Here is a 25,284-nt window from a genome sequence, read left to right as displayed (position 1 = left end):
CCCTGTTCTGTTTTTGAATTATCAGTTCCGTATATCCTGCCACGCATTCCTCATTGTAAGAACTGGATTCAGTACTCCCAGCAACTCTTCCCCATAGATCTAATCGAATTAGTCTATGAGTTGCTCGCATTGCAGTGGTTTGAATAAATCTATTCAGGGGTTGTAAATTTAGTAATGCATTTAGAGCTGCGCCAGATGTCGTGCTCATGGCACCGGTAATACCCAGACACACAGTTCTTTGCAGTGCGGCTAGTTTACGGTGAAAACCTTTTTATCTCACCTTAACCCAACGCACTACATATCCATAAGTGAACATCGGCCCAATGATAAGAACGTATATCCACATTATCACATGAGTCCCCATGTCGAGGCAAAGCTCCGTCCGCACAGCCCATCAGCTGTGAGAGCTCGTTTCAACTATACCTCTATATGTTTGTTTCAAAGAAACTTTTTATCTAGAGTGACTCCCAGATATTTCAGTTCTTCGTAGAGTTTACACGCTGGTAAACATGTTGGTTTTCATTAAGTGGGAGCGATCTAAGCGCCTTCCCACGAATGTGACGCTCAACCAGTCTTTTCAAAACCGCTTTCGCAGTGTTCCAGTTCTCTTTGTAGCACTTGGCTGTTGAAGAGGTTACAAGAACCATCAACTCTCCCTCTACCACTTTTCTCACCCATTCTTCTGGATGGTGTACTTCCAGGAGGGTCTGTCCTGATTCCAGTCTGGAGCTCGTGTAAGTATCGTCGGGTTTTCTAAGAGAGTCCAAATTGGCCAACTCATCCCTTTTAAGAACTCTGCATAGCCCTAAAGTCTCTCTTGCGCCTTGCAGTTTGTCACAGTACACGCTGAAAGAGGCTCTTATATTGACGCTGTGAGTTCCGCAAATTTAACCAGTCTTCGTTCTTATTGCTTTTACAAGCACAGTTCACAAGTCGCCTGGCTAGTTTCTTGAGTTTTTACAGTTCCCGGTTCCACCGAACCGCCTTACCACTCGCGAAATAGGGCTTTGTATTGCGGACGAACAGTCAGATTGAATTCTAGGTAATAGTGAGAGTTCGTCTAGCACCCACCAATGTGTAATCAACTCTAATACTTTTGAAGTAGGGATTGTTAAGTCAATTATTTCGCACCCTACATTTGCAGTCATGAGATCAGCTGAAGTGATGAGGTCAAATATTCATCGTAGAAGATTCTATTAAATCGAACCCATGGCTCTTTGCGCCAGGAAAATGTAGGGCTAGATCCTAAGTAAAATTGTAGAAGAAAGTCTGTATAGCCTTCTATGGTACTGGTGGTAGGTTCTGAAGCTCTGTATTGCAATTTTAGGGTGGGATTTCCAACCAGAGCAGAGTGTAGGACCGACTGGATTCTAGTGATAGTTTTAGAAGTTTGTGGCATCAAAACGCACACTACAGTGTTGATTGAGGTCATCATCTCACTGTGCTCAGATCCAGAATGTTCAGCTTATCTCAGTGGAATTTACAGGGAATATTTTGAGTGTATTCTCAAACCCGAAGTCGCGCAGTGTAACAATCACTATGTTTTCTACTGAGTGGTATGATGTGGTTCGTACCAATTGTATAGTTTAAGTATTTAGATAGGCAAAACTTAAATTACCTTCCCTGATCTGTATTTATTCGGAATGGGTTACTATAGCGGGTGGTCTAGTCTGTATACATAGCGCGAGTGACGGAGGGTGCTTTCTAATCCCCCAAGTGAATAGGATTGACCAGCGGGAAAAGCGGTCAATCCAAGAATGCTGCGAATTTTCCCACCTTTGAAAGAAGGTCGTCCACGATATTCTGCTTCTCTTAAACTTATCTGATATCGATGGGAAATTATGCTTTACAATCTAAGTATTGAAACTAACATGATGAACATTTAGCGGGTTTTTGTAGAATAACAGGCGCGTTTGGTTGCTATCTGTTGAAACGATAAAGTTCCACATTTCTAAAAATCGGTTTATTGCATGATAGTACGGGAGGTAGCGAGAAGTTTGCGACCATTTATACCATATCTATCTCGAATAATTCCTTTGAATCAAAGCCAAGGGACAACCATCCAACATCTGTGATTTGCTGATGAGTTACACCGATTTCACAATGCCCGAAACAATTCAAGTAATAATCTGTTGAACGTCGTCTCGGGGATGACTTAAAAGCACGGCTGAAGCAGGATTTTTCTTGCATTCCTTAATTGCTTCGGATTGGTGGTTAGCACAGTCTCTTTGAGGTTATTTACTTGAAGGTCGGGGAGCTTGTATGGCTGAGCCCCTTAGTGTGAAACTTCGATAGAAGTCAATGCCATTCAGAAACTGTCGTAGATTTTTGGTTATAGCTAGTTTTTGGCAAGACCTTGTAGTAGGAGTGTAAATTTATTGAAAATCAAGTACCCAGACAAGTTGAGATGGATTTGGTGTTCAGACTGCCCTTTTACTGGATTGTGTACAGCCGAGAATGTTTTGGACCGTTTTAAGACATTGCGCAAATAATTACGTGTTTTTCCTACGATGAAATTTAATTGTTAACCTAAATCAGATCGATTGTTGAGAAAACATTTTGCCTCGGAGAAAAAGCTTGTAGGTTAGTCTATCATATGTAAAGGCAGCACTTGAATCCCTTTTTCAAAGCTTTCAGTTCTACTGATGCTAGATGGACTTGGTTTGCAGGAAAAAAGACGAATAGACAATATCATAATTTTTATGAAGGCTTTTTATAGACGAAATGCCGTACCTAGTCATTTGCTCTTTAGCGGTGATATGGGTGAGACCATCGAGGAGACGGTTCTATCTATCAACAACCGGACTATATTAGTTTAAAAGATCAACATCAACGATAAATTTATACGCATAGGCGGCCTCAAATATTCATGAGGTGGAGTCTATCTGAGATTGCGAGAAAGAATCATAGTCAATAGCGATAGTTGTTCCGTTTTGTGTCTGTTAGAATGCATTTGGATCTTTCCTATTGGTTTTGAATTGCCGTTGTGCCGTTGTCAAGTTCTCTGACAGGAATTGCTGATTTGCAGAGGCGTAACTTTGTGGCAATATCTTTCCCACACTCCCTTGAAAAGTCCTAATTCTATTGCTTCTTTATTGGTATTATTTATAACCGCTCAATTCGAAGAAGTCAAGAAATTATTCCATTCAGAATATTTTCTCTATCATTCTAAGGAGTATGAAAACCGTCGGTTAATGGTAATTTGTGGACACCTAAAGTTATAATTTCAGGTGGGGTTCTATCACTTTTTTATAAGAACACAATTTCATACCATACCATTAGCATTAACATTGTGTATTGTATGCATTTATTTTGTTCTCTACTAAAATAAATAATTTTAATTTTTCCTTCATTTTCAGGTTCGACATGGAATCATTGCCAACAGTCCTAGTCAAAAGCAATCACAAACGGGCATACAACAGCAACCGACTTTCAAGGCTCCTGAAATAGAGTTTAAACCTCTAGTCCAAGTTGATCCTTCTCTTTTGAGCTCCAACCGAATTCCGCTCAAAAATCCCCGTGCTGGAGATTATCTGCTAAGCAAGGCCCCAAGTACTGAAGGAATTGCATCTCGGAAAAGTTTGGAATTGAAGAAACGTTATTTGCTTGGTGAACAAGGAATTGGTAATGGAATTATGAAGTCCGGATCAACATCGATTTTAGATTCGAAACTCAAAAGTTTCCATTCAAATATTTCGGAATGTCAAAAGTTATTGAATCCGAGCCCAGATATCAGTCCTAGTATGAAGACATTTTTGGAGAAGACAAAGGTGGGAGGGCAAGGAGCAATCACCGCCAATATTTCAGACTTGGAGAAGAAGAGCTCTGATGAGAAGGAAAATGTTTTTGTAAATAGTCAGAATGCCTTAAATAAGGGGAAGGAATTTTCAGAGAGCATGAATAGCACGATAGTTGAAAATAAGGAGAAAAGATCAGGAGGTGGGAAAGTTTGCTCTCCCATTATTGAGACAATAGATTTGATATCACCTGAAAAGTCAGTTCCTATAATCGATTTAACAGAATCTCCTTCACCCAACGCAAAAGCGGATTGCAAGCCACGTGAGAGTTTCGTTGACTTAACAGTTGATGCTTCCCCTGAGAAGGAAAAAGGGGCCGAAGAAAGCCCTGTGATGTCAGAGAAACCAGACGTTTCTAAAGATGTCAAGGAAAAAATACCAGATATTATAACCCACGTAGAAGAAGCGAAGGCTGAGAAGGCAGCTGAAACTAATAATGATATCAAAGATACCTGCATCGAAGTGCCTACTATTCCCTGGAACAATAAAAAGCAACCCCAAAGCGATGTCGAGTCGGATAGCCTATCAAATTCATCTACATCTAGCTTGGAAGATATCCCTCACTTTATCCTCGATTCAACGACTAGTCCTGAAACTCAAAATGGAGTTGAACAAATAGTTCCCCGTGTAGAAGTTCACGATAGCACAGGGAACCTAATGCAGATTGATAGTCTGATGATAATAGATGGAAAATACGTTGGAGACCCGGAAGATTTAAAACATATGGAAATTCCAAAAGGGATTTCATTGCCAGGAGAAAAAGCTGATGTTGAAAATATAAAGGAGTCAAAATCTGTCGAAAAGCCGAAGAATCAGGTGGAAGCTAGTACCATATCGAAACCAATTACTTCAGAAGTGGCTAAACCGCCTACTTTAATCGGAAGTGTTAACAAACCCGAATTGAAATTCGATACTAAAAACGAAAACAAAGTTGATACTTTGAAAAATATTCCTTTAGTTCTTGAGAAAAATGAAACTCAACGCCCAATAAAACCAACCTCATTAGTTCTAGCCAAGTCTAAATCAGAATCGTATGTCGACAAAGACAAAACTCCCACAGCCAGTGAACTGACGATATCCGATTCTGAAACAGAAGTCACAGGGCAAGTTCTTACGGAAACCGAACTGTCTGATTGGACTGCTGACGATGCAGTCTCGGAAAATTTTGTTGATATTGAATTCGCATTGAATTCAAATCGTGGAACGATAAAACGAAATAAAAAACATAAAAAGAAACTTTCACCACCAAAAGCTCCACTGTCTGAAGAAATTACAGAAAACAAATCAACCACTAGTGAGCCAAGAACTGGCGCGAAGAATAGTGAATCATCTAAGCAGAAATCTGACTGCAGTATTTTGAAAAATCTGAACATAGAGGAGATTGAGTTTATGGACACTGGTTCGGAAGGAAGTTGTGCGGAAACTTATTCAGCTACAAATCGGGCCATGCTTCAAAATAGAGGATACATTGAATTTATTGAAAATGTTCAGGGTAACATTCATATTCCGACTAGTTCTGATCAGAGTTTCACTAAATCTAGTGCATACTTGTCAACTTCAGAAACACCTAAAGAAATTGAGGGTGTCGACTATATCGAACAAGGGGCCTGTATCCTCAACAACGATGTAGACTTGAAAACACCAGTGAACGAAGTTCCTCCAGTTTTCGCGGTGAAAAGCAATGATCAAATAGTTCCCGCTCCACAGCCTGATAGTGTTAATGATATAGATGATGATAGCTTAATGTACATAACATCCCAAGGAACTGGTACAGGGACAACAACCACCGAAGAGAGTGATGTGTTGACTGTAGTCGTGAGCCCATTAGATATATCTCGTCGGATAGGAGAGGAGCCTTCCCAGACAGCATCCAGCTCCGATAAGAACGAAAAAACCACCAGCAATTCATCTGCTGCCTCAAAAATTCCAGTGCGAAAGTCTTCCGATGAGCATCGTCACCAGTCGACAGATGATTTAGCAAGCGTTGGTTCGGTTTCAAAGAAGAGAGATTCAGAAGACATTAGTTATGAAGAGTATGTGCGTAAACTTCAAATGAAGATTACACAAATAAGTAATGCTCGTGACTCTCTTGATATACGAAAGCAACGTAGGAAGAGTTCGAAAGGCAGTGGCGCTGAAATAATAGAAAGTACCACCCCTACACCACAAAATAATTCTGTGATAGAAAACAATAAGAACTTAAGTCTATTCGCACCATCAGTATCTTTAGATAAAACTCCAAAAGGGCCTGAACAACAAACGACAGAAGTTTCTAAGCAGCTAGTCCAAAATGATGATAAAACTGAAACGCCAGCAGTCACAAAGAAACTCGAAGAAATAACGAAAGAACGAACAAAACAAAAAGATCTGATTCACGATCTAGTCATGGATAAGTTACAAAGTAAGAAACAACTTAATTTAGAGAAGCGTTTAAATCGAAGTCGCAATCGAACACTGATGCTTGGTGCGACGCCATCTCCTCCACTCAAAGTAGCTACAGATTATCAGTGTTCTAATTCTCCACATTATCATGTATCGTCGTCAGAGCGCCGCAATTCGAAATCAAGTCCATCCATTATCAACGAAAAGGACACGAAATTAGTGCTGTCAGCCTCTCCGTCCAAGCATATACCTCAAGACGAGCTGGCTCGTTACAAAGAACGCCCACTGAGTGATAATCTTGAACAAACTTCGTACGCACCTAAAATTACTAAAACGCAATCGTTTTGTGTGTACAGTACGCGGTATCTTCCTCTCAAGGATGATGCTCCAAAGTCAGCAGATCAATTCAAATCGGCAAACACTTTTGTAACACCTCATCCTCCGCCACGAGCATTCAAAAAACTCGATGACACTTCATTATCGACAACTACAGAAAAACTACGAGCTGAAGCGCGAGCTCGAGCACGTCTGAAATCCAACGAAGATTTAGGATTGAGTCCTGAAGAAAAGTTAAAACTACTACGAAAACGATATCACCTCGATTTACAACAAGCACTAGAAGGCACGAGCACAAACCAATCCGATGATATGAAAGTACGCGAACGAAAAATGGTCACATCAAAAAGTTTCAATGATATCACGGCCGTCCAAGGACTTATAAATTCGGATGAGAATTTCACAACAAAATCACCAATGCAGCTGTCCGATTGTACTTCGGATCCAAATTTAGGTAATTCGAGTGAGAAGGTAACGAAAATACCAACAGCTACATCAAGGAGACGAAAAGATCCGGAGCGTCGAAAGAGTTTAATTCAAGCTGTATCGAATTTCTTCCACAAGAAGAAAGATAAAGATGGATTATCGTCGACGCCCACCTCGCCGAAGGATAAGTCTGAGGGTGTCTTCAGTAGATTTAAAATTTCACCGAAAGGAATGAAGGAGAAATCCAAGGTGAATAGATCACGAATTTATTTCTTTAATAAAAAGATTCGAATTTAATTATTTTGAGCAAGTTGAATCCGTTATTGATAATAACTTTACCCAGGGATAAGTGTATTCTAAAACTGTTTTTTTTTTTGGTGAATGGGGTTAATGTTGCATGAATGTTAAGATAATACGATATTATAGTTTTTTCTAAATTTTTTCAATTGAATTTCATGTCACTGGACATTATTGCAAAATGGATTTGACTTGTTTCGCTTCTTACATGTTAAATATAATGATATAACAATTCAAAGATACTTTTACATACTCATTGTCGGTGTTGGATCGAACATGTTTCTAACATATATTTCTTTTCGTTCTCTTTTTTCTCTTGAAATATTGTTCGGTAAATGTGTAAATATTTCGAAAAATGCAGTCGTGCTTTGATGTGAGGAACTTTGGGTTTGGCGTAAGGATGCAATATCAATATATAGTTTTATTTTAGAAGAGTGCAAGAAATTTCTATTGTGAGAGAATGTTTTGAACACTACTTTTCTGATGCTATTCTTTTTTCTGTTCTTTTCCTCATTACATTCTTTCTCGGCTTGTTGTTTCCTTTTTCAAGGCTAAACGTTTTTCATTTGCGATTGAAATTAAACTGCATTTTCCTGTAGGTTGTGCACGAGTAACCCGGCGGGTGTGAATATTTCCGCTTATTCTATTTAATTTAAAATTTCAGGTGTTGTTTTTATTAGTGAGATTTCTTCTCGGAAGTAATTATTTCAGGCATAAAGTAGGGAAGCGCAAAGGTTGAGAAAAGTGGTTAACTACTTAATTTTTTCCTGGGTTCTCTAGAGAGCTTTAAAAAAAATGGGAATACTTCATTATCACGCTGACACTAAGGAAATAGTTTTTTGAATGAGGGAATTCATTAAGAGCGAGAGAATTTTATACTGTTAGAATAGTTTCCCCTAATGCAATTTTCCAGCTATCGCATTCAAAATTGGTTGTTGTAATTGTCATATCATAAACACATCACAATAAAGAAATTAAAAACAAACTTCCTTCCTTCATATTGGCTAAGGAAGAAGGTCACTAATTGGAATTTCATTTCACTTCATAAAAATCTAAGTACTGCCAAAATAGAACTGACTAGTAACTCTACAAGCACGTTGTAAAATCGGCATCATGTCTCTAAAGCATTCGAAAATAACAGGTGTCACATGTATAACACCTCTAACCCGGCATATAAAGTTATAAGCGCCGTAACAAGTTCATATAGCCTACATCCGAGCTGCCATCGCTATAAAACACACTTTTGCATTGGTTTTTCATTCTGAGTTTTATGAATTTTTCTTTGATTTTTCAGGACTAATCCTCCCCAACATACGTTTAGTGTGGTTGTTCATGTACTTTTAGCTTTAGATCCCTTTCGAATAAAATTTACGATCTTTTATTTTTCATGCGATCTTTTTAATGCGGTAAAATTTGTACTTAGCATAAGTGTAAGAAAAACTGCGTTTAACTTGTCAATAAATCAATTGGAATTAATCAAAACAGAGTTTGGAACAGTAACTCGAGTGGAGCTCATTCGCACTGAATTTGCTTTGTGAAGCGCAGTGTCAGTAGCGCGGTAGAGGTAAACCCCTTGTTAGAAGGTTGTGATGGTTTGTTAATAACTTGTAAATGTACTTCCCGTTTCAATCTTCCTGAGGCAGCTACGATTTACCTATGGAAAATAAGGGAGATTCATTCACCATAAATGAGTCGGTGATAAAACGTTTACTAATTTTTGGGGGTAACAGCTAATATTAAGAGTTTAAGTTTTAGTTATGGTTTCGCGATTGGGGGATGTTTTTGATTGGGTTTTGACTAGTTTGTATTATATTTTGTTTATAGAATTTCATTTTCATGCCTGCATGTATTGTAGAAATTTGATTTTTCTAAGTTTCATTCCAATATTGAGTGTAAGTAGGTTTAAGTGCACACAAAACAAGACAACGCCTCACAAATGTTTACTTTGGAACAAAGGCTTTTCAACAGCTCTAAAATAATTATTAAATTTAGTGATAATTTATATATAGTAAAATACCAAATTATTTCCCTATTTCGCACGTTTGAATCCTCCACAACAACAATTACAACATGAAACAACATCTTCCTATTGTAACTACAACATATTTGGTACATTCTTACACAAATTGCATTGGACGTCACATATAAACTGTGGCTTTGGAACGGATAAACTTACGCATCGTGTGATCGTGATGATTGTCGTCGTAACAGGACCGTGACGAATCAACATGCGAACGAAGTAAATCACAAGATTTCTTGAAGAACGAGAGGCCAACAACACACTCATCCAGCCCGCAGTTATATAAAGAATCTACAGATGATTCAGAACCTCCTCCAATTCCACCACTGCCATTAAACTATCAGAGATCCGATGGTTGGTTTGTTGTTCAATTAATACGATATATATTTTTTTGGTTTTGATTTTCAAAGGTTTTGGTTTTGATTTTTTACGTAAATAATCTGTTTCTAACTTTCATACATATAGAAAACTTAACAAGTCAGATGTATTTCACTACGATCTTACATGGACGCAATAATCAATATTTAAAAAAGATTAAAAAATATAGTTCTTGTGACTGCTAGTGTTATGCAGTAGCACGCGCAACTCCTCAGGTGATGGGCTACTCCGCCGATAAAGGTTTATTCAAACAGTTTGTTAAAATTAATGAGCTATGACGATCATAAATTAACATGATGTCCAGGCATGTTTTAGACCAAACTGACCGCACGCTGGTGCGATAACTCAAATTGACGAATCTATGCTCAACCAGACCAACCAGACAGGATTTAGTTATATTTCCCTCTCTGTTTGCCGAGCAAGTTCTATGTTTGAAATAACATCGGGCAAGCATACTACGATGATATGTCGCAGACAGATATTGGCGAAAACTTGGAGGTTTTGATTAACAGTGGGAGTCTTTTTCAATGTGCTGCTCCCATACAGCAACACAGAAATATCGCTATCACAGAACAGTTCCAACTTGACAAAGTAACGAAGGCGCATCTAGCGCTTTTAATGCTTTGGGCGACGTTTAGTTCGGTGCCACCGTCTGCATAAATCACGCTTCCTAGTTGTACAAATTGGTTGACACGTAGTGCCGCGTTGGCATATATCACGCTTCCAAGTTGAACAAATTGATTGACAACGCCTTCGATGCTCGGCCGATTACTGTAGATAGGGGAGTGCGTTGATCTATCATACTGAGTGCCCTGGCTTTGATGGTGTTGATCTTCAGTCCAAATCTACTTGCATCTCTTTCTAAATCCACAGCTATTTCGTCAAGGTTCATGGCCCGTGAGAGAGCAAAAAGATGTCATCAGCGTAGTTGCTGTTATGGTCCATTGAATTCCTCCACGTCCTCCGAACCAGGCAGCAGGAATAACGTCACCTTTAGGAGAAGACCGTCGAGCCCAGGAGCTTCGCTCCGTTTGAGTGTATTGATGGCCGAGATGACTTCTCTTCTGATCCAAAAGAGGCGGAGTTTCATGGGATATAATACGGTTAAGAACCGTGGTGAAGTGTTTTTCCCACATCTTCTCCTGCTTCTCATCCTGGATGAAGGACCAGGGGTTAACGTCCTCCATAGGACCATCGAAAGGTTTGCGCCCATATCCGAGCTTTTTAATGATGCGGTATACACTTCCGTGTCCAGATAGCTGAGTGGTTAGAGTTCAAGGCTGTCGTACGGAAGGTCGCGGCTCAAATCTCGCTGGTGGCAGAGAGGTTTGTATCGTGATTTAACGTCGGATACCAGTCGACTCAGCTGTGAATGAGTACCTGAGTCAAATCAGGGTAATAATCTTGAGCGAGCGCGATGCTGACCACATTGCCTCCTACAGTCTACTGTAGTGTACCGTTACGGTCTTGAATGAAGTGCTCTAACACACTTCAAGGCTCTGATCCAATATGGATTGCTGCGCCAACGATTATTATTATTATTATACAGTTCCGAAATCATTGCGTTCTGAGGCATCTTCCGCTTCCCTAACCAGTGCAATAATAAATTCCTTTTTGTCATGACGCACACTACGTCAAACTTCCCGGAATTTCGCATGGTATGGGAGTACGGGCGTGTCGCACCCGGCTTGGCTCGCAGCGGTAAGGGCCTTGAATCAATTCCGGTCATCGATCCGCTTCCACGATTCCGTAGTTAACCAGATTTTATGACGGCCTTTCGAAATATGACCGACGACTAGCATTGTACCCGAAAAAAACATTTCTTATGGTGACCAAATGCTCATCGATACTAAGGGTACGTGCCATACTAGCAGCAAGATTGCTTTGTCGAACTACAGCTGGATCACACAAGCGGTCGCTGTTGAACTTGGTTGGTCGCAGCTATCCAACCCTGCGGGAAGTGGCGGACACAGCCCAAGCGAACATAGGCGACCGCCATTCAAGGCTGATGTCAGCACCTCTTTTGTTACGCACATCCAGAAGACAACTGTTATATCTACTGCTAATCGCGAAGTGATCAATCTGATTGCTCGTATAGTGTTGGTCCATTGAAACTTAACTGACTTTATGGCAAGCTCTGTGCTTGAACTATGTGCCACCAATAGCAACGCGGTGGAAGTTGCAGAAATTCAGAAAGAAGAAACAATCCGAAACCCGATTCATGTTTGCTATCACTTGGCTTTGCGGAGCACAAAAGCACATTGCCCTAATTATGGCAAGAGAGAGAGGAGTACTCTACAGAGTCCCAACATCTTACTTCGCTTAAGACCAGAATGTCCAACGATATAATCGTTAGAATTCTCCCTCGAGCCATAAGCTCAGTCCCTATCCGAGGCGTTGTTGATGTTTCAGTAGCAGTAATGTCTTGAAATTTGCAGGTTGTTAGTGCAGGCTATCCGTTTTAGTCGCCTTTTACGACAAGCAGGAATTAAATGGAAAAAAATAAAAGAATTCGATAAAAGAAGCATCCGATGAAATCTTTTTTCTCGCGGTTTTCTAAACACCAATTTTGAATTCAGAGGCCGCCGCATTATTACAGCGCATATATCTTACACCTTGCATGTAATCTCATCATTTGTATAAAACAAAAGGTTATTAAATTCAGTTTACTGTCTGTCACACGCATTTTTCTTAGAAACGGTGGGAAGGTGGGAACTGTGAATCCAAACGCATACAGTGAGTGGCATCATTCTACCGGGACTTTAAGGGGGGGGGGGGTCCCCATACATGCAATCCGAAAAAAATTTCGCGCCCCTTGTTACATTATTATAATGAAGAACACTATGTCAGCGCAGAGGTGAGTTGAATTTAGAAAGCAGATATTTTTATTTTTTATGTGGGAATCGCTCTTTTAACCATTGTTTTGACTTTTACATACTCAACTTTTGACCTACAATGACCTTTTATGCTTTTTATCTTCAGCCCAAAAATAGAAGTTAATCTTGGTAGATATTATAGATTTTCATCAAAAAGGAGTTGACATTTTAAGTCTGCAGCCAAGTGCTGTACTGGCCGCGATTCACATTACAAAAAAGGGCCATGGTCAGCCATCAGTTTATATTACTGATAGTAGAAACATACTATAGTCGAAATCACTTGAAATTTGGGTTTTATATTAGCCAGCTGGTTCTGATAAAATTGAGATCTCATAATTTATCCTGGAGAAATGTATCCTGATGTGAAAGTTGAAATACATATATGGGACAGATGAATAAAGGAGGATGTGGAATAAGTCCTGATCCCAATGCCAATTGCATTTCAACACGGAACTTTCTGCATTGATCCATTTTCGACAGTTCTTCCAATTGTCGTTGCAACAGAAGTATCTTCTTAAAAACACTGTTGTATTGTCATGGTTAGTTGATCTGAAACCATGTTTAACAACAGGACCAGTACTGCTTTTTTTACTCAATACTCATAAAAAATATCACTTTTGATTTTTTTAAAAATTTACAAATAAAATATATACTCAAAAACACTTCCGGTGGAGTTGGTTAAGTGATAGCCTCTCAATCTCGTTACGCCGGGTTCGAATGCCATTTGGTCATGTACGATGGTACTCGTCTCTGTGCTATCCCACTGCTGAAGGCTTGTCAACGCTTGTACAGTGTTAAGTGTGATGAACATCGAACTGAAGCCCAGTCTAAAATGAAGGGAGAGAAAATAATGCAAAAAAAGATAGTGTGAATGCTCTACACTCTAACTTCTAGCTGTAGATTCGTTTTTATTCGGCAGCTCATTTTTAAAGTTTTGTATAAAGCAAAACCAACAACCAATTGGTTCAGTGTGTAACTGTCTGTCTGCCTGTCCATCTGCCGGTCACGAGTAATTTTCTCGAAAACCATTCCACCCGTTGCCAATAAATTTGATGAGACACTGAAACTGTGCACGAGAGGGAGGGCATCCTTATGCATGTATAAAAAAGTGGGAGGATTGAATGAAAATAAATTTGAACTCATCCGAGAAGACAACTAGATTTTTTATACCACTTGAGTCTTCGTTGACAAAAGTGCCATTGTTCCTGGTCGGTAGGGGCGATAATCCATTTCGTTGAGTCTCCTTTGTAATATTCTCGTGCTTAGGTATTTACTAAGTTTCAATCTGAACTCTCGACTTTGAAGCAAATATAAAGCAGTCCTTAAAAAACGTGCACTTCAAGCATCTCTCCTTTCTTGGTGTTTTAGACCGTTGCCTTCCGCTGCAGCACCTCCTCCGACAATTCTAGTTCTCGTCGCTTTTTAAGGATGTACTTCACTGTCCCTTAACTACATCCTATCTAAAGCCTGATTGTGGATTTCAAAGCATTAGTGTCAAAGTATGTTTGTGGATTTTTTGCCATCAGGTCAGTATATTGAGAAATTGTAAATTATTAGTTTATTGGGTCCGGAAAATTGACAATATTAAAAGTGGCCCACTGTCATTGTAAACAAGAAGAGTAGTAAAAGGTGCGTTGACAAGCCCCACATCGTTATATAAGAGCTATTATATTTTGTAAACATACAACAGCAGAAAAAGCGTTTTAATGGGTGGCGAGCTCATATTTTATAAGTGATGAGTCCGCCCAGTAATATAAAATTGGATCGGGTTTCCCACCATTGTTCCGATTTGCAGACTATTCATCCAAAAATAGCTGGAGCTGTTCTATGTGTGGACAATCTTGGTTTTTCCAACTCGGGCGAGACTGCAAGAATGCGGTCTAGATTGAGGGACATCACAATCGTAACATACAGTGCCATGCTCCAATGGAGATTTCCGATATAGTGGAGAAGGTCCCAACCAAGGTTTTTAATGGTGAATATATCAAGGTGTGCTTATTTCAAAGCTGTATAATATGAATAATAATATCAATTAAAACTAGTCGCATATGAAATTCCTCTGACTCGTTTCTTTTTCCGCTAAAATAATGGAACTATTCCAAAAATGTTGCTTATTTCACTAATTCTTATATAAAAATTAAATTAGATGAAAGCTATACTACCGAGTGCCGCGAGCAGAAGAAACAGCGTGCAATATCAAAGGCTTCACGACAGGCTGAGCTTAAGCGATTAAGAATCGCGCAAGAAATACAGCGAGAGCAAGAGGAAATTGAAGTTAAGCTCAAAGAGTTGGAGGCGCGAGGAGTGTTAATTGAAAAAGCCTTACGAGGCGAAGGTCAGGATATGGAAAAGTAAGTTTTATAGATTTAACTGGCATTAATTATAATATTAAATCTTTTAATGTTCCATTTATATTGCAGCCTGGAAACATCATCAATGGGTGCTAGCGATGAGAAATTGTTGAAGGAGCTTTTAGAAATATGGCGCAATATTACACAATTGAAGTAAGTTTTTGAATAGAAATTAATGTTATGAAAGTGATAACTAAATTTGTGGCCGAATAATGCTCACAAAATCTTTTTGGAAAGCAAAGTTTATGATCACACACAAACCACTTTACCAGATAACTTTGAAAATTTTTTTTCAAATACCGGTGATTAAACAAATTTAGAGCCGAAGAGAAGGGGAAACCTCAACAAGTCGCCAATCGGCTGCTTATCTTAAAAAGAGTCTGCGGATCGAAAAAGTTGGAGAAAATTTTCTCCAATTGGCCCGGTCCCACATCACGTGGATGCGCAGTGCATCCATGAATATTCTAACGCGCTATTTTTGTAGATTTTGAAGATTGAAGTGAAGTTTAGGAAGCAAAATTATTAATGCTCTTCCAGTAAGTTAAGAAATAGTTAAAAAGCATTTATCTGGAACTTAGGAGATTTGAACTATACAATTAATTTGTCAAGTATATTATTGCCTGCCTATTCGATGTAACATCACATTTTCTAGCTGGAACTGTACCTATTAGCCTTTGTTGACGTTAACTTTTGCTTCCCAGGTATAAGTTCGATTCGCGATGCGTTCAAATAAAACAAATCTGATACGCATAAGATACATACTGTCGTAGGGTAAAAGCCAACAGAATTGCTCTATCTAAAGTCTGCAAGGACCATCCAAACTGCATAAGTTTATTCTAAGGGATTATCTGCTCTATGTGTGAACAAGCTTTCTAATATCTCCTTCATAAGATGTTGCTGCCAATACTGGGTCTTGGTCTCGTTTTGAACCTCCTCGTTACTTTGGAGGTGTTGCCCTCTTAGCCACTGTTCAATTGAACAATGAAGAATGAGATCTCTCGTAACTATAAGGCGATGATCGAATGAACCAGTGCGTAAGGAACCTTTTAGTTGCCCTAGTCTTTCGAGGACGTAGATTTGTCAAGGACGAGATCATTCGAAAAGTAGGAATGCAGGAATTTTATAATAAACACCTATGTGTGCCGAGGCAACACGATGTTACATTAAAAAAATCGTTTTTTTTTCCCGTCATGTTATTTCTATAGCATGCTGATCCCAAGCCCAGATAAAGGAGGAAGGTTTGAGGCAACATATTTTGTACTATAGTATAGCAAAAATAAAATGCTGAGATCAGGGAGAGAGATAAATAAAGTATAGTTGAAGTTACCCCACTATGCTAAATTCTATCTTATCTCTTTTGGTGACAGGAGGCAAGTAAATTAGTCCGAGGAAAACAAATACCTATTTGCACACTAAATATCAGCATCCTTACTGGAAAAACGGAGAATCTCGGAAGAGACATTCGGGAAAGGCTTATTAATATTTGTGCTTTAAAAGAAGCTTGTTGATCAGCATCATCATCAACGGCGCAATAACCGATATACGGTGTAGGCCTGCCTTATAAGGAACTTCAGATATCCCGGTTTTGCGCCGAGGTCCACCAATTCGATATCCCTAAAAGCTGTCTGGCATCCTGACCTACGCCATCGCTCCATCTTAGGCAGGGTCTGCCCCGTCTTCTTTTTCTACCATAGATTTTGCCCTTATAGACTTTCCGGGCTGGATCATCCTCATCCATACGGATTAAGTGACTCGCCCACCGTAACCTATTGAGCTGGATTTTATCCACAACTTGACGGTCATGGTATCGCTCATAGATTTCGTCGTTATGTAGGCTACGGAATCCTCCATCCTCATGTACCCGTTTGACCAGTGCCGTTTAATATTGTTGGTTGGTTGATTTTCGATGCTGACGTTGCCACCATATACTTTGTCTTGCCTTCATTGACGTGCAGTCCAAGATCTCGCGCCGCCTGCTCGATCTGGATGAAGGCAGTTTGTACATCTCGGGTGGTTCTTTCCATGATCTCGATATCGGTAGCATAGGCCAGTAGTTGGGTGGACTTAAAGAGGATCGTATCTCTTGCATTTATCTGAGCATCTCGGATCTCTTTCTCCAAGGCCAGGTTAAAGAGGACGCATGATAGGGCATCCCCTTGTCGTAGACCGTAGTTGATGTCGAATGGTCTTGAGAGTGATCCTGTTGCTTTTATCTGGCCTCGCATAGTGGTCAGGGTCAGCCTAGTCAGTCTTATCAATTTCGTCAGGATACCGAATTCTCATGGCCGTGTACATTTTTACCCTGGCTATGCTATCATAGGCGGCTTTAAAGTCGATAAACAGATGGTGCAACTGTTGTCCATATTCCAACAGTTTTTCCATCGCCTGCCGCAGAGAGAAAATTTGATGTGTTGCTGATTTGCCTGGTGTGAAGCTTCTTTGGTATGGGCCAATGATGTTCTGGGCGTATGGGGCTATCCGGCCTAGCAAGATAGCGAAGAATATCTTATAGATGGTACTCAGTAACGTGATACCTCTATAATTGAAGCACTGTGTGATATCTCCCTTTTTATGTATTAGACAAATAATGCCTATCTGCCAGTCATCAGGCATTGATTCACTGTCCCACACCTTGAGCACAAGTTGATGAACCACTTGGAGTAACTGGTCGCCTCCATATTTAACCAATTCGGCTGTAATTCCATCGGCTCCTGGCGACTTATGATTTTTTAGCCGATGAATTGCACGGACTGTTTCTTCTATACTTGGTGGCGGTAGTATTTGTCCGTCGTCTTCAGTTGGTGGGACCTCCCACTCGCCGATGTTCTGGTTGTTCAGTAGTTCACCAAAGTTCACAACTCATCGCTCCAATATGCCCATTCTGTTGGAAATCAGATTTCCCTCCTTGTTTCGCCGGGATGAACACCGAGGTGTATAAGGCTTCATCCTGCTGACTTATTGCTAAAATTTGCGCATTCTTCCGTTCCGTTGCTAGCTTACATTCATCGTCAAACCAGCCGGTCCGGCTCATTTTGCGGCTGGGACCAAGTATGTTTGTGGCCGTATTTATGATAACGTTCTTCAGGTGATTGTGAAGATCATTCGTTGATGGTTCATCTCCAGGATCTCTGTTAACTGCGGTTATTGCGGCATCCATTTCCCTCTTATAGGTGTCGCAGAGGGCTGTGTTGTGGATGGCTTCAGTGTTAACTCTCACCTGATTGTTAGAGGGGATTCTGGGTGGTGTCTAGTCTATATTGGCCCCCTATATGTTCTAATATTCATCAAGGCTGAGAGGTGGCGGCGTTCGATCAATACGTGATCAATTTGGTTGAAAGTGGTATCGCCTGAATACGGACTCCGTCCCTACTTGGCTGTTAAAATCCCCAAGTATGATTTTGATATCATATCTGGGACAGGCTTCGATGGTTCACTCTACTGCCTCGTAGAAAGTATCCTTCTGCGACTTTGCAGTCTACTCTGTAGGGGCGTGAACGTTAATTTCTAAATTAGCGTCGCAAGCGCAGAGTGCATAGCCGTTCGCTTATTTTTTGAAAGCCGATAACCTACTCCGAGCACATGGTTTACTGGATGGCCACTATAATATATGGTGTAGCGACTCTTCTCCAGGAAACCGGTCCCTGTTCAACGCATCTCCTGTAACACTGTTACATCAGCCCAATATTGAGACAGGGTAGCTGCTTGGCAGCTTCATCTCTGTAACTTCCTTTGCCGTTGCCGGGTTCGTCGGTGCGTTATCCGTCCAATCCGAGGCTCCTGTTGTGGCTTCGTAACAAGTTATTTTCCGTGTATGGTTGTCAGCCCTATCCAACCCCTAACCTGGAGGACCAGTTGGTACAATTTGTGTCGTTTTTAGGCGCCGGAGACTCGCCTTGATCCTTCTCCGTCTGCAGCTTTTCGTTAAGAAAGAACTCCCAGCGGTCACAAAGAGGAGGTGGAAATAAAGTTTGGTAGTAGAGCTGTTGGTGTTGGTTTGGCAGGCGTTTCCCAGGTTTTATACTTCATCGTGGGTACCAATCCACTTTCACCCTGGGACCATACTACCCCTTGACCCGCTTGTTGATGCGGTATCAAAGGCTGCGACCTAGAAGGCGAACGCGATAAAAGTGGCTATTTTGGTAGCCCACGAACTCAATATGGTATATGTATTGCCATCTCAGAGAGTTTCCGTGATGTCATTATAGAAGTCGAACGATTTGATGATCGGCTAATAATAATAATAATCGTTGGCGCAATAATTCATATTGGATCAGGGCCTTGAAGTGTGTTAGAGCACTTCATTCAAGACCGTAACGGTACACTACAGTGTACAGAGCGTTCGCTCAAGGTTATTACCCTGATTTGACTCAGGTACTTATTCACAGTCTGGAGTTCCTTATTAAGGCAGGCCTAGACCAGATACCGGTTGTTGCGCCGTTGATGATGATGACTTATTCACAGCTGAGTCGACTGGTATCCGACGTTAAATCACGATACAAACCTCTCTGCCACCAGCGAGATTTGAGCCGCGACCTTCCGTACGACAGGCTTGTGCTCTAACCACTCAGCTATCCGGACATGGTCGGCTAATGAAGCTCATTATTATATCGCAATCGCCTGATATAATAGTGATCGGCTAATGAAGCTCACTATTATATCAGGCGATTGCTATACGGATGTCTAGGATCCGGGCGTATCGCAGTCAATTACTAAAAATGATAGTAATATACTATTATACTATACTATTATTGACTTTATTTGAACAAATATCAGTATGGAGGGTATTTCGGACCGTAGGCCATATAATAGTAGCCTCCTGATTTTTTTTTGAGATTTTTCGGTTGAGTACTTTCTGAGAATGGGTCCATGAAAGAAATGATCAATTTCGAACCTCCGCACTCTCCTCCTTTCCAACAAATGTCAAAATTAAGACTTCGGCATCGGAAACTACTAACCGAGACCTTTTATTTGATACCCCGCATGATTATATTTGGTAAAAAAAAAAGTACACCTTCTTTTTGCATGTATGGGAACTGGGAGGTAATACCCACCGCAATGACAGAGTACAATCAGGTAAAAGAAGACTGCGGCGTGATGGAGACTCGGTTATAAACTGATCACTAGATGGATCGAGTTCCCACCGAAATCTTATTCACTCAATGCCAAACAGATGGACCCGTTCCGATAAATGATAATAACGGGGAAGGCATCGAGGATTGCGAATTTTTCACCATGAAGGTAGAAAAGGCAATGAAAAATAAGAAAGTGCCAGGATCCGACGTTATCCCGGCAAAAGTACACAAACTGGTATTCCAACATCCGCTGGACCTACTACTCGATGCATTTTAAATATCCAAGGGAGGATGAAAATCACGTCGAAGGTAGCACAGATCCATTCTAATTCCGAACCTCTCGAACACTTTTTACGATAATCTGCTAGGACTGCCAGAAAAGTCGCACATACTTTTGACTGTTACACAAAGCAGACTTGCCACATTGGTGCGATGGTTTCAGCCTTGCGGTGGAAAGAGTTGAAGTAATCACCTTGACTAAAAAGAAAATTCCGACCCTCCTCCGGTATCGATGGGTGAGATTATTAAAAAGTCAAAACCAACGGAGTTCAGATCTCCACATCACCTAGCTATTTCAACAACGCTTTAACAAGCGTGAACAAGGAATGTGTTATATCAGGAATACTCTACGCAGGTGGGTCATTCTGGACAAATTATAGTGCAGTGCCATCGATTTATGAACATTCAAATTTCGATATATCGCCTTTTGAATTGTGAAATAAAATAAATTATGCTTCAAAAAGGATAAAAAGTAAAGAATTAAAATGGGCGATTTTAAACAAAGATTTTTTTACCTAAAAGTTACTATAATAATATTTTGTCTATCCACTTTTGTTCCAAATTATGTTTTCAATTCTGCGCGGCATACTCATACGCCAGATTCAAGGCATTAAGAGATAAGTGGATTGCCCAGGCCTACTATGGGAATATTTTGTGTTAAAACTTTTTTCGTAGGGTTTTGCTTCACATAAACCTTTTGTTTTAAAGCAAATAATTTTGAACTTTCTTAAAAGTTTTCGAACCACAATGCAGTCTATTCTCTGACGGATTTTGCATTTACCCTTACAGTTAGTTAGTTGTTCTTTCCTCCGTGTATATTTTTTGCATATGTAGAAACCCTACTCAAATTTACCGCTTGTAATAGGGCAATTTCTCGGTAACTATGCCATTTACCACGACTGAGAGCAACAATGGCTTGCTGCGGAATATAAACTTTTCTGTCCATATTCTCAATTATATCATTTGATTACAACTTGAAGAAAACGCACATTTTTTAAGCCACTTATTGATCTTAATGATGTCAAACGTTTTCCTAATAAAAACAACTTGTTTTCCCAATGTATGATAATGCTACAGCCACAACACGAAACGATGCTCTATTATGTTTCCATTCAGTAGCACTTTTCAGTGTAAAGCAAAAAAACGGTACTTTTTCTAATGTTAGCAGTGAGTAGAGAAGTGGGCAAATAATAAGAACCTGATATGTATTAAAAAATATGAATATAATAAAACCACATACTGTTACGTTCTTTTTATACGTAGGCTCGTCACTAGTTACGTTATTTGCTTCGGATTCTTGTTGCTTGGATTTCGTAGCACTAAACAAAAACCCGTTCTATATCTTTGATATAAGCGCTTATTTTACATTAACTTATACAACCGAACTGCACAATTAATTATAGAACAAATCCTTCAACTGGTACAATTCGAGGCGTATTCATAACCGACGTGATCTGTTGCAACTCTAGCACTAGACTGACTTTATGGGCGCACTTCCGGCCCTTTTCATACCTCGCGGAACATTCCAGAAAGACATGTGAACACTTTGCTAGAAAAATACTTTGCGTCTTTCACAAGATCTCCTTACTAGTATTAGACTCATCTGTTAACAATTGTCCTAACTAAATATTTGCCCTAATGTTATACAATTTTAGTGTCCTGGCTAATTGTCATTACTACAATTCAAATTGACGTCACACATAATCTTCCAAAGTAATTTTCGTCACAATACACTAAATTTCATAGTTGCATTGAAATCGGCGGTGTTCATAATTTCCTGGCACTGCTCTGTAATAGCTATTATCAGAGCGGCATATGACAGTGTAAAATATCACATACTGCGTTAATCTCAAGGAAGTCGAGATCCAAGGCAGATTCGCCAGGATTGCATTTTGTCGCCGATAATTTTTCTTCTCGTTATCGGTCACGTAGAGGACTTCATAACATCTTTCCTTAAACACCTTACTATTAACAACAATCAATTTTTCTATGTACTTTGGTGGCCGACGAGTGGGTTTCCTTAAATATATATGGCACAGAAGAGTTGATTAGAAATTTAGACTTCTTGGGAAGTGTCATAGTCGGCCAACACCTAGAACCATAGAGAGCGACAGGACGGATTGCGGTAAATTTTAGATTTGAGACGTTCGTTGATAGGTCGATTACAAAGAACACTAGTTGTGGAACGCCTCTTGATCCAGGTTGCGTAAACGCGTGAAGCAATTTCATAGTGCAGTTCTCCAGTGGCTGATAGCGTTGACCCGAGGTATTTAAATCGCTCAGTTCTGGGCAGGTCACTGCCGCTGACAGTGATTGTGCCCGTTTTCATGGGGATCGGTCGTCAAAAATTCAATTTTATTCAGATTCAACCGGACACTTCGAACTTTACTTTTCGGATCGTGCTAGAGCAATTTAACCCAGCGCACGAGTACTTTTGGCACTAAGTGTTGCCGTAGAGCATACCAAATGAGTTCGTGTGGCACACGGTCAAACGCTTTCTCTAGATCCAATGCAATGTAAAGAGGGCGATGCTTCTCACGGTGTTTCTTCATGTGTAACCGCGCAGCGTGTATTGCGTCAGTAGTTCCACAGTTCTTGACAAATCCGGCTTGATTCACGGTTATTTCAATGATTTCGCGAATACGGTTGTCATCTCAATACTCATTTAGCTTGTAATCTTAAGGAGTTACGCAAATAGTCATTCAAAAAGTTTATTGATCTATTTCCTACTTAATCTTTCAGAAAACGTGACGAAGAGCTTGGTATACGACAAAAGGAATTGCAACTGGAACACCGTCATGCACAACTAAAGGAGGAGCTAAACAATCGATTATCATGCAGTAGTACGGATTGCTCATTATAAGTAAATATTGAACAATGCCTAATGCCCAATTTTTCCCATTCTAGAATTAGATAAAAGTTCAGCTGATATAGCCGCCGAAGGGGCTATACTCAATGAAATGCTTGAAATTGTCGCTAAACGTGCCGCATTGCGGCCTAGTGAATCAACAGCAATATTACGACAATCAAATAATGACAACCATTCAGACGTAAGTCATTATCATCAAAATCATCAGCATTCAGTGATGAATGAACAAATGATTGATTTCGATGATTGTAGAAATGATGTTAAAAATTATTTATTGCCTAGTGAAATGATGATGACTAGTGTGTTGATAGTTTTATTTGCATGTGTGTTGATGTTTTCTTATATACAAGCAAATTGATAGGCAAATATACACAACCCTCTTTGAAGGAAGTTTGTGTAGATTTTGTGTTTTTTATTTTTTTTTGTAGTCCTTTGGTATGAATCCTGAAAATTTTTCCCGAAATTTTTGTTGAATTAAACTTTTGGTATCAACTTAGTTTAGATTTATCGCGTGTATTTCATTTTAGAAATTTACTGTGCACTTAAAGATTTTCTGAGAGGTGAATGAACCACCTTCAAATCTACTAGTGGATGTTCACACAACCTTGCACAATGTAGTGTTTTTGTAATGAGGTAGATATTCTCGGTCAAATTATTCAGTTGCAGAGTTCTTAGCTCTATAAGTCTTTCAAATATGTACCACACATCTATTGTAATTCACCTGGAAACAGAGCGGCACAGTTTCAGAAAAATATTTTCCCTTTGATCACTCACTGAACCCTTCATTACTCATACAATCCATTCATATTTAATCATGTTTTAGTTAAATATTATTTTGATTTTTAGTAGATTTCTATAAATAATCATGACATTTGGCATGTTCTGCATTTTTACATTCCTAGCATAAAAACCTCGACCTAGCATCATTTTTGCACGAATATTTAGCACACAGTTCACTGTATATTTTAAGCAGTATTAGTATTCAGTATTGATTGTATTTTCCTTTGTATTGGATTTTGTTCTTCATTAAAATTCGCTACTGTTAATAACGTGTTTTCATTCTGCTCTTTTCTTCATTTTCGGATACAGATATGAGGTACACTTCCCCTACGCCAGACAGATATCGTGAATTGATTTGAGCCTGTAATCAGAGTTAGCGTAGGCTCCAAAGATATACGGCTACCATTTGTTTCTATGAATTGCTTTTAACTGAAATAATTAGCCCTTTTTGTTTGCATTAAACATACGAAGCGGTACCAAAAATGCGCAATTGAAACTTTTAGAGAAAATCGATGAGTGCATAACTGCATAAAGTGATATGTATAAAATATATGAATTAATATGAAATATTTTAATCGCAAGAAATTTATAAGCAAATAAGAGAAGTTATCTTAACAGGACAGATGCAATTATTGAAACCTGAGGAATTAAAATGAAATGTATTCCAATCACATAAGTATGCAATTGTGGGTCAGTGTAGTTGGGGAAATGCATTGTGGAATATTAGAAAAGAATACATATTTCAACCAGAAATGCAAGGATATATAGGAAGAAAACCTTAGACACTGTAAATCACTTATAATGTTAGAGGATATTTTTTGTGTAAATTATGCAAAAAGGGTTTTTATATTTTTTACTAAGAAAAACATAAAAAATACGAAAGAAAAATATCAAAGCAAAGGTAACTTTGAATAAACGATACAGTTTAATCACATTGTTAGATGATTTTGAGTTCTAATCCATTCTGAAAGTTATTTTCTTGACGCAATATTGTATGTATTCGTTTATTGTATATGTAATTTTTTGATCTTCTCTTCTCCTATTTGATTTGCAATTGTAGTATCGAGTATGTAAAATATTTTCACGTATACCTTCAAGAGTAAAATTATATTTTAATTTTTATTTTAGTTAAGAATTTTAAGTCGAACAATAAAGTTTTCGTTATTTCATTTCAGTTGTTTGTTTCTTAATATAATTTGCAGGTAAGTTGACAGCTTGAGTCCTAAGGATAGGAGCGGATTCATTCGTTGGCAGCAAGCAACAAAAGACTAATCCTGCAGATAAAAAAATCAAAAAATCGAAAGTACCGAACATTCATCGTCATAAGTGGTGCTACATATCATAACGTTTCGTTCAATTAATCCATCTGGTTCCCCATTTATCGAACTTCAACTTCTAATTTTTGTTTGACGTGCAACTGA

The 25,284-nt window shown here is 39.3% G+C and overlaps 1 protein-coding gene across 7 annotated transcripts in view; it reads left to right on the top strand.

Annotated features, from left to right (window-relative positions):
- The window catches only part of LOC119650882 (F-actin-monooxygenase Mical), a 214,732-nt gene extending 189,700 nt beyond the window's left edge, over positions 1-25,032 (top strand). For 5 of the 7 annotated variants that reach the window (XM_038054053.1, XM_038054048.1, XM_038054049.1 and 2 more), the window contains 8 exons: positions 3,360-7,190; positions 7,600-7,632; positions 9,450-9,612; positions 14,659-14,863; positions 14,933-15,016; positions 22,957-23,057; positions 23,122-23,264; positions 24,173-25,032. In XM_038054053.1, the coding sequence (XP_037909981.1) occupies positions 3,360-7,190; positions 7,600-7,632; positions 9,450-9,612; positions 14,659-14,863; positions 14,933-15,016; positions 22,957-23,057; positions 23,122-23,264; positions 24,173-24,178 (4,566 nt within the window). In that variant the 3' untranslated portion in view covers positions 24,179-25,032. The other 2 variants (XM_038054052.1, XM_038054054.1) reach the window with 2 other exon arrangements.
- Positions 25,033-25,284: the final 252 nt, after the last annotated feature.

Source organism: Hermetia illucens, chromosome 3 (genome assembly GCF_905115235.1).
Source record: "Hermetia illucens chromosome 3, iHerIll2.2.curated.20191125, whole genome shotgun sequence".
Taxonomy (NCBI): Eukaryota; Metazoa; Arthropoda; class Insecta; order Diptera; family Stratiomyidae; genus Hermetia; species Hermetia illucens.
The sequence above is the reverse complement of the archived record's forward strand: the minus strand, read 5'-3'. Positions and strand labels throughout refer to the sequence as shown.